The following is a 12,629-nucleotide window of genomic DNA, read 5'->3' as shown; positions in this document are numbered from 1 at the left end:
CCCTTCACATAAGCAACAGAAAATCAAAAAAGTCTTTTAAGCTGCTGCTGTTTTTCTCCCCAGAGCTGGGGGATAATTGATATTACTGTATTCACAATCCAGTGGTGGAACTGGCAGATAATGAGGAGAGATAACCAGACGGAGCCACATAACTACAGCATGAACATGCAAGAAGTGTACAAACTCAACAACGCTATTTTCATGGGTTTTGCAAATATTCTGAGTCCAAAGCAACCAGCTTCAATTGCTATTCTTTCCATCAAATAGATATTTAAATAATAGCCATCTAGTAGTGGGTATTCTGTCAGAAAACACATTACAAATTTTCCCTGATTTATATCAGAAAACTTTGCAAGTTATGTAACAAGCAGGAATTCCTTCCTGGAGCACTGAAGATTTTATTCATCGCTAACATATGAAAATATTATCGATAAATTAAGAAGAGCACATCTGTTAGAATATCCTTGAAAGCCTTAAATTGGATTTAGAAACAAATCTCAGAAAAGGGTAAGTATCTTCTAGACATAAGCATGAGGCATTACCAAGGTGCAGTACATTGTACATAAATAGCCCATACACGGGATGTTGCTGTATTAGGAAAGCATCCTCAAGAAGTACAATGCACTGTTTCAAACGAGTAATTTCTGAAAAGGATTTTTAGGGCAACATGCTAGATGGAAACACTTTGCTGAAAGAAAGGAGATCTCACTGTTTGTATATCAGAGTGAGCACTGTGCAGCGACTGACCCAACTAATGATGGACAGACGTGTTTGTCAAAAAATTCACCAGTTTTGGACCTTCCAATCTTTATATGTCAGGTTACTATGAATTTTGATATTTGCATGGCTTTTCTATATTTCTATTTGCCGAATCATCAAGGAAAAAAGCTCTCCACCAGAAAAACAAAGGAACAAACAAGCCAAAGCCACTGGACCTATGACAACGCTGCCAGGAAGAACAATTGGAGATGGCCGGAGGTACTCCGTACTCCTCTCCAGTGGGCTGAGCTTTTCAGCTGAGCAGCCAGCAATAAAAAAAGAGAGCCAACTTGTGAAATAAGTAGAGAGGTATCACTTGGACAGGCTCCTTCCTCTCCATAACTTGTCTTCATCTGCTATTTGTCTCAGTTTTTGTGCACTCTCTTGAATACAAGGACAGAGGGTATGTCTCTCTAGGAACACCTTTGTTTCCCAAAAGCAGCATAAAAAGAATACAGTACAAAACTGGAAGAGCTCATATAGATTGTAGTGGCACAGAACCCATACAATCATCAATTTTCCAACTCCACAGTGGCAGAGCATACTCCCTTTCCCCCTTCTCTGACCTATCCTCTAGAGTTTTCATATGAAGACAATTCTTTGTTGCTGACCTCCAAAGCCATTAAGCTCCTCAGTAAGTAATTTCTGTCTCTGTATTTTACTTTCCTTGCCACAAACAAAAGATGATTCACATTTTTTAAAAAGAATTTGGGACAGTGTGTGTGAAAAACAAAGGACTCTCTCTAAAATGGTATGCTAACTTGGACAGATACTGCACGCAGTCCTCCCATGTAACCTGGCTGAAAATCAGCAATGCTCAAGCTTAAATTAATTCAGTCTACAGATCTGTTTATGTGGGCATTGGTTAGAATAGGGGCAACCTCTAGTTTTATAGTCTGTGCTAATATTAAAGAGAATACAACTTCTGGAAATAAACGTTATCCATGCATCATCCTCTGTCCAGTCCCAACACAAAAAGGTGCAATGAATGAGCTGATAAAAATCCTATTACTATGACACACTAGTTTTAAACACTAAAGGTTAGCCTTTAATTAAAAATTCCTAATACTGATAAAAGGTTCAATAGACAGCCATCAGAAAATGGGAAACAATATTTCCCATGGAAAACATGTCTGTGGAATTAAGGGTTGATATGGATCCAGAATGCAGGACAGTCTCAAGAACATGAATAACACCTTTGATGGAAGAGTTCGGTAATTTGGCAACTAAAATTGTAGCCACAAAGGAATTAATCTGCAAAACTAATAAATACAGGAAGTGAACCTGACACTTCAGAAATAGACCAAAGCTGAGACATAGACCTATTCTCCAACAGCTCTCTTTAGACAGGTAGTTATTTCTACTGACAGAAGCTTAACCTCATCTACTCAGATGTGCTCCTTCACATAATTAACAAAAATGAAATCCTTATCCTGCTGGAATTGACAGCAACCCTGCCATTGATTTCCCCATGTCATTTCTCAAGTCATAGTGATACCATTGGTTATGGATGAATCGACTGACTGAGATGATGAAATATATCAGTTTTATGGCACAGTACAACTCTATCAGCGATGCCTTTCATAGGTGTATGAATCTGTATGTACGAGGTACCATCTGGTACCACAAGGCACCACTTACTACACAGATTTTTCTGTAGACAAGAATTACATTTTTAACTATTATGGTATATATAGTTGTGTGTATATATATATGTATGTATAATAGAAATACAGTTCTTGACACTATATGCAATTTTATGGTAAATAGTTTGTGGCTTTTATCTTTGTGCACAATGATGAGCCTCTCCATTTCTACAAAACTTTATAAACAATATTAAGATTGAATTGATAATGCGATTGCAATGCTCTGAGGTTCACTGCCCTTATGTTTTCCATTTCTAGAGAGGAATTTTTATAATTAGGAATTTTCTAGATGTTGAAAAGGTGTTGCTATGAAAGAGTGACATCTCTGAGTATTAGCAAGACATTACCACGTATTCAAGAAAACAGATTTTTTTAACTATAGACAACATCGTAACTGCAGAGAAGGGGTGGGAAAGGGGGAGAAGAAAAAGGAGGATAAGAACTAATTATTATAACCTAACAAAGCAGCAGACACTGCTGCCCAAACTACTTCTGCTTGGGCTAATACACTGAATCAGACCAGACATTCAAACAAATTCTTCATACAGCCTTCAAGATAGTCACCTGAAAATGCTTCTGGAGTATGAATATTCTCAAATATTTTGATACATGTCCATATTACTAATGGAAATATGATTGCTATTATTACAGCCAGATTTCCTGACTTTCCATTTCTTTTCTACGTGTGGATTTTGCAGGCTGATGTTGACAGTTCAGCAAGTTGTGACAGCTGGTCATAATACATTTGTCAGAAATTTTTGAAAATACAACTTTTCAATTAAAGTAGGGAATCTTTTTACTATGGAAAATATATAGTTTTACATTTTCCCCTTTTTGTGGCTTTTTTGGTGACAAATATGTGTTTAGGGAAACTGCTGTGAAAAAACCTGGACAGAGCGTTCAAAGGTGAAGTAGCATTTGAGCTCAGACCCTTAGGTGCTGCACCAGGCACTGCTGGGGAAGCTCACAGAGCAGAGGGATTCATCAGCAATGCTGCAGTAGTTAAAGGACCCACCTCTCAGTGACAGATTTCACTCTGCCAAGGGTGATGAATCTCTTGTGTGAGTTCTGTTGTACAAGGTTAGGCTCCAGCACAGCCACCATTGCGTTCAGAAAAATTATCACTGAATGTGCACAGCTGCTGTCAAAACGTGCAGGAAAAGATGGGAATAAATATTTATTTCAGTAAAAAACAATAGCCAGGGATCCCAACTTCTCTAAAACTGTATTGCCAGAGGCCCTACCCTTTCACCAAGGGGACGTCTATCATATTCTCTAAAATCTGCCATGTCAAAATTGTAACTACTGCTAAGGGAGGTGCTAGTATTCTCAAGGTAGCTTAAGAACTCCTTCATATTATCATGGGAAGTGCATCAGAATTAATTAGTATGAAAGCTGGTGAGGATAAAATAATGGCTAAAACATCAGAAAGGATTAGATTGAGAGGTGGTGAAGAGCCCAACAGCCATAAGCTTTCTCTGTGACCGAGCTAAAGGAACACTTGGATAAATGCACACTGACACAGCAAACAATTCCTTTACAAAAGACTTTAAGAAATGCCTTCTACAATATTTCAAGTTGAAAAAACAAAGTCTAAGATGCTAGCACGCAATTCATTTCAGCAAATTCTATTTTGTCCAAAAATCTCAAAAAAAAAGCCCTCTTCAAATATTTCAGTAAGTATACATTTCTACAGATCAACATGAGCTTGAATTGTCTTTTAGTTATGGCACAAAGGAGACTTCCTGAATACATAGGGCCACTTGTTGTCAACTGCTTCACAATGTACATTCATGAAAAATGTTACAGGTTAGGCACTTTCAGTATGTGGAATGCCACCTGGAAGAAATGTCATCAGAGCTGGCACTGATGTGGTACGGGGAAAAAAATTGATGTATGTATGGCTTGGCAGCGTTTGCAAATGTTCAGTTTGTAACCTCAAAATTCAAGGGATGACAGTCTGAACAAACACAGCAGGAGTCATCAGACTCTTTCCTCAGCTCATAATATCATGCTGTTTCTTTCAAAACATTGTAAAATAGTAGAGTATCTAGCAGAAGCTGATGCTCCTCTTGTCAGTAGTAACTCTCATACTGCTCCTTTAATACACAATCTACAGAAAAAATAAATAGCAGTACCATCTACCCCACCCCACAAAGGACCAATTTATCAAGCCCAGTAGTAGTGGACAAATCTTGATCTGCTCTGGAGACACAGTACTCACACGTGAAGGATGAGCTCTGCTGTCATCTGCTGATGAACAGCAGTGGCAAATGGTTGGCCATGCCTTGATATGGAAAACAAAGTAGTAATGAAACATTTTGCACAGACACTAGAGAAGCAAACAAGATGCTTTTCAGCTCCAAATGCTGCATAAACAGTAGTAAGTAGCTGATGGCAAAGTGTGGCCTTATCTTTCCCTTAGCATTTAAACATATAGTTGAGAGAAAGAATGTCCGACTTGACATACCAGAGAGGGATGAAAAGGTCAGATTTCTTCTCAAGAAACTACTTTTATGATTACTGATGCAGCAATTCTGAAACTTTGTGTTGATGCATGTAATTCCACATTACTAAAAATATGCAGATACAGGTTCTGCTAAACAAGTCTGGTGTACTTGAGAAATGAGTAATTATTTCATTTTTTCTCTAAAAACATACAAGTCTAAATAGCATAGTGAGATTTTTTGAACAAGCATTTTTGAACAAGCATGAACAAGCAAAATGTTTTCATCACAAATTACACTTTGGTAGAATGGTAAAGAATCATTCAATTAAGTGTTTCTGTCATTTTAGAGCAAGACTTGTCAAAGTCAGACCTTATGTTTTGTGGAAGTTTTTTTTTATTAAATTTCCTCATGACCAGGGTGACATTGCTCTGGGAAAGGTACCTTATCACAGAAAACAGCCAATCCCCACAACTAGCCTGGGATATAGGACACACAAGTTCAAATGTCCACTGTTTCAACCTAACAGGGATTCAAATATGACTCAAGGAGTCAAGGAGGAAAGATGTTATTCTTGCTTGCAAACAATGTTCCTTATTCACTTCTGAGGGGATTAGCTCTAAGTGTATGCAGAGTCACCCACAGGGAAATCAGTGTCTTACACTTTTGTTTATGCAAGGAAGAGTTTGCATTACTTTACTCACCATTCCATGATTTAGCCATGCTGGTATAAAATTATCGAGCAGCTTTGGGTAAACCAGTTCCCTGTCATAGATATAGATGCTCCAAAACATCGTCACAACAAACTAAGAAGAAAAGAAAGAAAAGACATTTTAAAATACATGCTTCTAAACATTTAGCTACACATTTTAGATAGCAAAAAATGGGGGCAGTTAGCAAATGATCTATGGACAGACACAGACATTAGTGTTCTTTGACCAAATCCTGCTTTAATCAACAGTGTGAATCTGGATTATTCTTTGCATTCACAGAAGTTTAAATTTTTCTTCTTTTTTTTTCTTTTTGACTTTCAGCCTGGAAAAAATCTCATTTTTTTGACTTACATACCTGTGGCCAAATTACAACTGAGTACTATACTTTAGTAGCAGATGTGGCACATAAATAATGTTTCACCACTAACAGGATAGAAAACAAATGGAAAATGAGGTAAAATATCACTTGGAATTCATAGAACGTATAAATATGAAACATTCACCCCCGAACAGAAGCCTATAAACTCATCTTTGCACTTTTTCATGTCAGCCATCAAAATAGCATTGGTTAAAAAAATATATATATTTAACCCTTTAACTACTCTGCACACAATTCATGGACTGGGATCCACAGAAAACAGGTCTAGTATCCTGCTCGTTTGTCAATATGAAATTTGGCTTGGTTCTTGTCAGAGACTATTTACCATGAGCCCAGAGAAAGACCATTATTTCCTCTAGACTGAGGACAGGACAGATGGCTCAGATAAAGTTTGCACTAGGCTAAATTTTTGCCAAAGTCTACACAAAATCTTTAAAGATACCCTGATGTCTGAAAAGCAAAGACAATATAAAATGGCAGAAATTTACAGAAATAATAGTTTTAGCTTACCTTTACCTGGGAAAAGAACAAAGTAAGTAATCTTCTAATTAAAACACAATTGCTTTCTTACATTGAATTTGAGTCACAGTTTTCTAGTAATAAAAGGCTTACTGTTTACAGCAATAAAAAACCCCAATACCTGGGCCAGGAGCTTTTCAATGACCATTTTCAGGGGATGTCTACACAGTAGTGACAAGTCCAAGTTTAAAGTTTGAGAGGCAACAGATACAACGTTCACTGAGATCAGCAGGGAAGCATTCAGTTACATCCAACCGATGTGACCCATGATCTTACAGCTAATTTGGGGTGTCAGTAAAAGAAAGTGCAAGAAATATGGGGTGAGCACGGCAAGGTCACCAAATTACTAGTGCGTGTGATAGCATAGGCGTAAGTTGTTTCATATGCTTCTGACTTTGGAAAGTTAAAATTGAGGTTGCAGTTTATCAATGGCACCTTGTTCTAACCACAGACATGCAGACATCGGCCAGCCAGTTATGTGAATGACCTGAACCAGTACACTGTTCCCTCAGTGTGCATACAGTACATAGTTTCTTGCTTTCCAACACACTTGTCCATCTGTTATGATAGCTATCAGTGCCTGCTCAGAATAAGCTTGGACTATTTGACTAGCACACAGAGGCCAGGAAAAAAAAATAGGTTATGATGGACAGCCCGAAAAATATTGCAAGTGTAAAGTACCCCACAAGAAGTCTCTCTTCTGGGCCAGTCTTGGCATTGGCACAGCCTAGCTCTTTACGCACCTGCTGACACGTAAGTGCCAAGATATGAATAGCTGAACAGCAGGGAAAATGGAAGCAAAGTATCCTCTTCTCTATAGGCTTCCTAGAAGTCATGTATTATCACAGTGGGTCTCTGAGAACCTGCTAAGACCAACTGGGACATAAAAACATGTTCTCAGGCACATGAAGACCAAGATGATAATGCTTTTCTCCAAGAAAGTCTTACAGCAAGAAAAATCAACTAGGATTAGTTGAACCTTATTACACTGAATACAACAAAGCTGCCATGTTTTGACCTGTGATATTTGTGTGGAGCAGAATAAAAAGAGACTTTGCCAAGGAGGTAAAGATAAGAAAAGAGGGGACATGCCATCTGTCCCTTAACCAAAGTCAGCCAATGGATGGAACAGGATCAAGCCTAGCTGGTTGCAACCATCTGGAGCTACAGACGGCAAATGCTGCTTAGCAAAGCACTATCACAAGGCAGACATAAGGTAAAGGAAGTGCACAAAACACAAGGTGTTACAGAACTAACCTATCCCGGAGGATGACCCGACATGAGACTAACGCAATGCCCTGGGGAAGATCCCTTCCAGTGTCTGAACGGCTCACCTTACCTTTCCTTACAATTAGTTCATTTGGATAAAATGAACTATAAAAATGAACTATTGCACTATGAACTAAAATGAACTATTGGACTATGGACTAAAATGAACTATAAGAATGAACTATTTGGATAAAAAGAACTATAATGAGGACCTGCTACTCAGCTACCTTGGCTGCTTCTGAATTTGTTTGGTCTCACCTGGTTAAGTTTAAATCACCTCTACTATGCTTACACCTTGGTACTGGCACACTTTTATTTGGGCTGGGCTTTGCCAAGATCACACATGGTCATGCAGTGCCAGACCATGATACAACTGAGCTGCTTCTTTACATTGCCTATGTAAGGCTCAATCAGAATTGCAGCTCTTATGCTCATGCTGCCTTTCTTGTGGCACAATTTGTCACTATTGTGGAGACAGTCATGGTACTACCCTCACATGCCAGGCTGAACAAGCTGCTCATACGCAGCAGACATATTTCAGGAAGCCCAATACTTCTATTTTCTTTTGTTCCCAAGGCAAAATGGCACAAATGTCACCCTTCCACTTCCTCCTTAGACAAACTCAAGGCCTGGAATTCAAGGAAGAAAACAGGCATCAGCAATTGCTTTTACACTTCTTTGCACAGGAGCCTCCTAAGATTGGCAGCTTTCCAAAGACAGAAATTACTTGGTTAAACATAAGGTTAAGGAACATATAAAAGAACAGAAGAGTCTCTCATTTGCTACTCATCCTATCTAGGGTCATTACAGACCAAACGGAACCTCAAATTTGCAAGAGGCCTTGGAAACTGTTTGAAAATAGGGAGTAGCTCACTTGTCACAGGCATCTAAAGTATTGCTAAACAAATAGCAGCAGGAAAAAAATAAGGCTGAAAACTAAACTCTGTTTTCCCACTTAAGGACATATTCCTTGAGTTTTTGTCCTCTGTCTCTAAAGCTTCAGAGGACATGAGAAGAGCATGTGGCACTGCCAAGGGAAAAATTTTAAAGGACAAGTCGGGAAACAGTTGGTGATTCAAAAGGGAAAACAAGTGGCTTTATCAAAACACCACAAATGGAAGCAAAAAGAAACTAAGAGAGGAAAGCCAGTGAAAAGAATTGCATAATTTGCTATTTTACATGAGCCCAACCAAGAAATGTTATGCAAATGAAGAATAAACCCAGTGGAACTTTATTTTCCTGCAGTATGTGTTTTTGTTTTTGGCTGGGCTGCACAGTTCAGTTCACTCATTTCCTGGAAGGCCTCACGACAAAGAAAAAAAAAACGTTTGACAAAATTTCTTCTAAGTACAGTTAAAGGTAAGATTTCTGGCTATCTCCCAAGACATTTGTGGTTAACTGCGAGTATAAATACACTGTGAGCCTCTTTGAGGGTTAAAGGCATTACATATAGAAGCAAAGTGTTATTAAAGGCAGACCACAGTAAGCACAAATTGGCATGGTACTGGCTTTAGGTGGGATCTAGTCCTAGCATAGCATTACACTGAATGAATTTGAAAAAGGACAATGAAGGAAATCACAAGGAGTGGGAACTGAAAATCAGGGAAGACTCCCCTCGGAGAACAGAGTTCAGGAGGCAACTGCACCACTGCTCACTCAGGTTCCCGTTAACAGCCACCACGTCACCACAGAGGAAGGCAAAATCTAGAATAGAGAGATTTTGGCATGGTCAGGTAGTTATGGAAGTAAAAGTATTTTGTAGTCTGGTCAAATAATGAGGTAAGTAGGAGACTGCAGCAAATGCCTATGCATCTTTTCTTGGGATAAGATCCCAGATCAGCATTATTGATGATCTACAGAAGAAGGGTGATCAGCTTTCCTTTTGACTGTACCAGTACAGAGAAACAAGAGGTAAGAAAGCATGCCTGGCTTTCTCTCATTTGTATCACAGTAAAAACATAAAAGTATAATATAAAGAATATGAGATCATTCTAGCCAGTTTAGACTCAGACCCGAATGGAGCTATTAAAGCTACATGATATAAAATATCAGTTTGTGATTTTCTAGGCAGCAATCTCTCTTCTAATATGTAACTATCAATTTTCTTTCTCCTTCCTATTTCTATTAAACACAGCCTTAAACAACTAGAAATGCCTGTTTTATCTCTTCTTCCTCTTGTCTGGTACAAATTACAAGAAACATATTGATAAAACCACATACAGTTTACACAAAACACTAATTAACCACAGAAACTCGGCAACTTCATGGTCTATATCAAAGAAAGAGAAAAAAGTAGGGATAGTCTAAACCACTGGTGTAGTCTCTGACTTCTAAGCATGTCTCACACTTCTCTAGCAGTGTAAATTATTCCCAATATAAATCTCCTTTACAGTAATAAACGGGAGGTAAGTGCAGCCAGTATAGATGAGAATTGGTAATGAACTTCTAAAACGTCTATGCAAGCATTTTTCTTCAGTGGATGCTTCCTGATCTCTTAGGCATTTGAACAGTACCCCAGGCTTATAATAAACTAAAAAAGGGCTAGGAAGTATTGCCGACAGACTTTTCGTGGAATAAGGCTTTACTGTATAGAAAACTGGTCTGCTGTATTAAAAAGAGCAACAATAGGTAAACAGTAGTCATTATGTCCTTCAAAGAGGTTCATGTTTACTTCTTGATGCTCCTAAACAAAATGGTAGGTTGCCAATTCAGTTTTATCTGAGCCCCCAAAGATACACATGCATAACACAACACTGGAGAGATGTGATTTGCTGCAAAGATTTTGCAAGATTTGATTTGTTGCAAAGCCACCCAAGGAGATTGTTTGCCCTTGGGCTGGATCTTTTCCCTCCTTTGGAAGGTGGGAAGAAGTTGGTGGTCAGACTTCCCAGGTGGTTTATATGTAATACTTCTTTAGGAAGTACTAAAAATGAAATACTTTATTTTGTTACTTTTTTTTTTCCACGCATCATTGTTTGACTTGGGATTGGAAACCCCTTTTCTCATCTGTTTTTCAGAACAAGTCATCTCGAGGGCTTCAGTAAGCAGGAAATACAGAAAAAATTGTGTTGAATTGCTCTTGAAAAACTACAGTTAGTGGGCTTTAAAATGTTCCCCTAGTATTTGCATTATTCCCTAAACATGCCCTGTGTAAAACACTCAGCAATAAAAATAATTTAGATGTTAAGGTAACTGACAAGTACTTAAGCATGACCACTGCTGTTACGTTAGAAACCCAACAAGGATTTTATTCACATCCATCCAATTTTTATGTGTGAAGGTTCCCTTGTGTCGCTACTGGAAACCACTGAGAAGCTCCATGGAGAGCTAGGTGGGTGAGTCTCAAAGAAAGAAAGTCTGCATTTGAACTTCTTCTGTTCTCTCTTTTTTTTTTTTTTTGAGTGAGGAAGCTGTTGAGAGAATATGGGAAACGAGGGAACTTTTAACTTTTTTTGTGCAGACACTCTGGTGTTTAATAACTTCCTTCTAACAAGCACCTCCGGCATACCAAAATTTCACCGGGTATTTTCTTACACATAAATAGCTCTTTAGAGAACAGAGCCAGCATTAGACATCTGTTACCTTCGGGCCCTGAACTTTTCCTACCCGTAATCCCACCGAAGAAGAGCCCCCAGTAGCTGGCAGTCCCTCAGGCACTGGCCAAGGCTTTGGCAAGTGGTAGCTGTGGTGCGGTGGGCGCTGCTGGAGAGGATCAGGTTTCAGGAAGGAGCTGAGACCAGTATTAAGTTATGAAGTGCTGCTGTTTGTCTCCCAGTAACCAGGAGAAGAAACAACAATGAAAACAACCTTTTCAGGCTTTATTTGTAGGAAGCAAAGTGAAATAAGATGTGGTAATCAATTGCTCCCCCTCACCACAAAAAGGTCACCTCTGGAAATGGAGAGCATCTGTCCAATGAGCATGGCCATTTCTTACTATTTTCTGGATTTTTTTGTTGTTGTTGTTTAAGACAGAAGTTGTTTCTGTAGGAAACCCTTGGGAAAGTAGCTAGCTCCAGGTATACAACAAGCCTCTCAGAATTGCTAACTTGTAAATGTTGCAACAGCACTTCTAGTGCAGGCAATGGCTAGCTGGGACTCCTTGCTTACCAGTGGCAAAGAGAAACAACACCTGAAAGAAAAGCACAGAATTGCCAAGACAAAGCCAAGCTGAAATTCTCCAAGACCTTGAAAAGTTTCAAGGTCAGGAACACTGCAGGGGTGGAGGAGCACACAGACAACAATATGGAGCTACAACAGTGGCAGGAGAGAATCCCTGAACCCCGAGTGGCGTGAGAGAGCCAAAGAGGGTGTGCTTTGATGCATGTAAAGGCTTACACTTCTAGATTGAAAAAGGCACTTAAATTCTTTAAATAAAGACAAATGTGATGATGTTCTCCTTCTTCACTTCTACTATCAACACAGTAGGAAAAGCATTTGTTGACAATCACAATTACAACTACTTCTAATTCCCAATCTCCCTCAAAATACAGTGACATATAAATCTCTGCACCCATAAAACACATATTTGCAAGCCTGTTTATGCACAGATTTTTTAAAAACCGTATTAGTTGATCCAGTTTCTTCTACCATGGCTGGAGAATTGCAGTCTGTTACCCCAACATGAATTATGGCAGCTCCCAAGAGGGAGGCCAGCAAGTACAGTAAGGGAAGGCTACCAGCTGGGTTTTTATGAAAGAAATACCTGCACAGTTTCACATAAGCTTTGCATTTTCTAACTGCAAAACCATTCTGTACTTCTTCATGTATTGTGAAATCCCACATATATGGCGAAATCACATTTTAATGAAGCATCTCTGAATATAACAAATTATAAATTATGTTAACTGCTGTTAATTGACAGTAAGTGATCAGCTTTTATGAGCCACTACAACTTGAG

General features: G+C 38.8%; 1 protein-coding gene across 1 annotated transcript in view; it reads right to left on the bottom strand.

Moving 5' to 3' along the window:
• The window catches only part of AIG1 (androgen induced 1), a 124,754-nt gene that overhangs the window by 74,378 nt on the left and 37,747 nt on the right, over positions 1-12,629 (bottom strand). The window contains exon 3 of the mRNA XM_075035885.1: positions 5,557-5,658. Coding sequence (XP_074891986.1) covers positions 5,557-5,658 — 102 coding nt within the window. The remainder of the gene's footprint in view (positions 1-5,556; positions 5,659-12,629) is intronic.

This window comes from Buteo buteo, chromosome 9 (assembly GCF_964188355.1).
Source record: "Buteo buteo chromosome 9, bButBut1.hap1.1, whole genome shotgun sequence".
NCBI classification, from domain to species: Eukaryota; Metazoa; Chordata; class Aves; order Accipitriformes; family Accipitridae; genus Buteo; species Buteo buteo.
The sequence above is the reverse complement of the archived record's forward strand: the minus strand, read 5'-3'. Positions and strand labels throughout refer to the sequence as shown.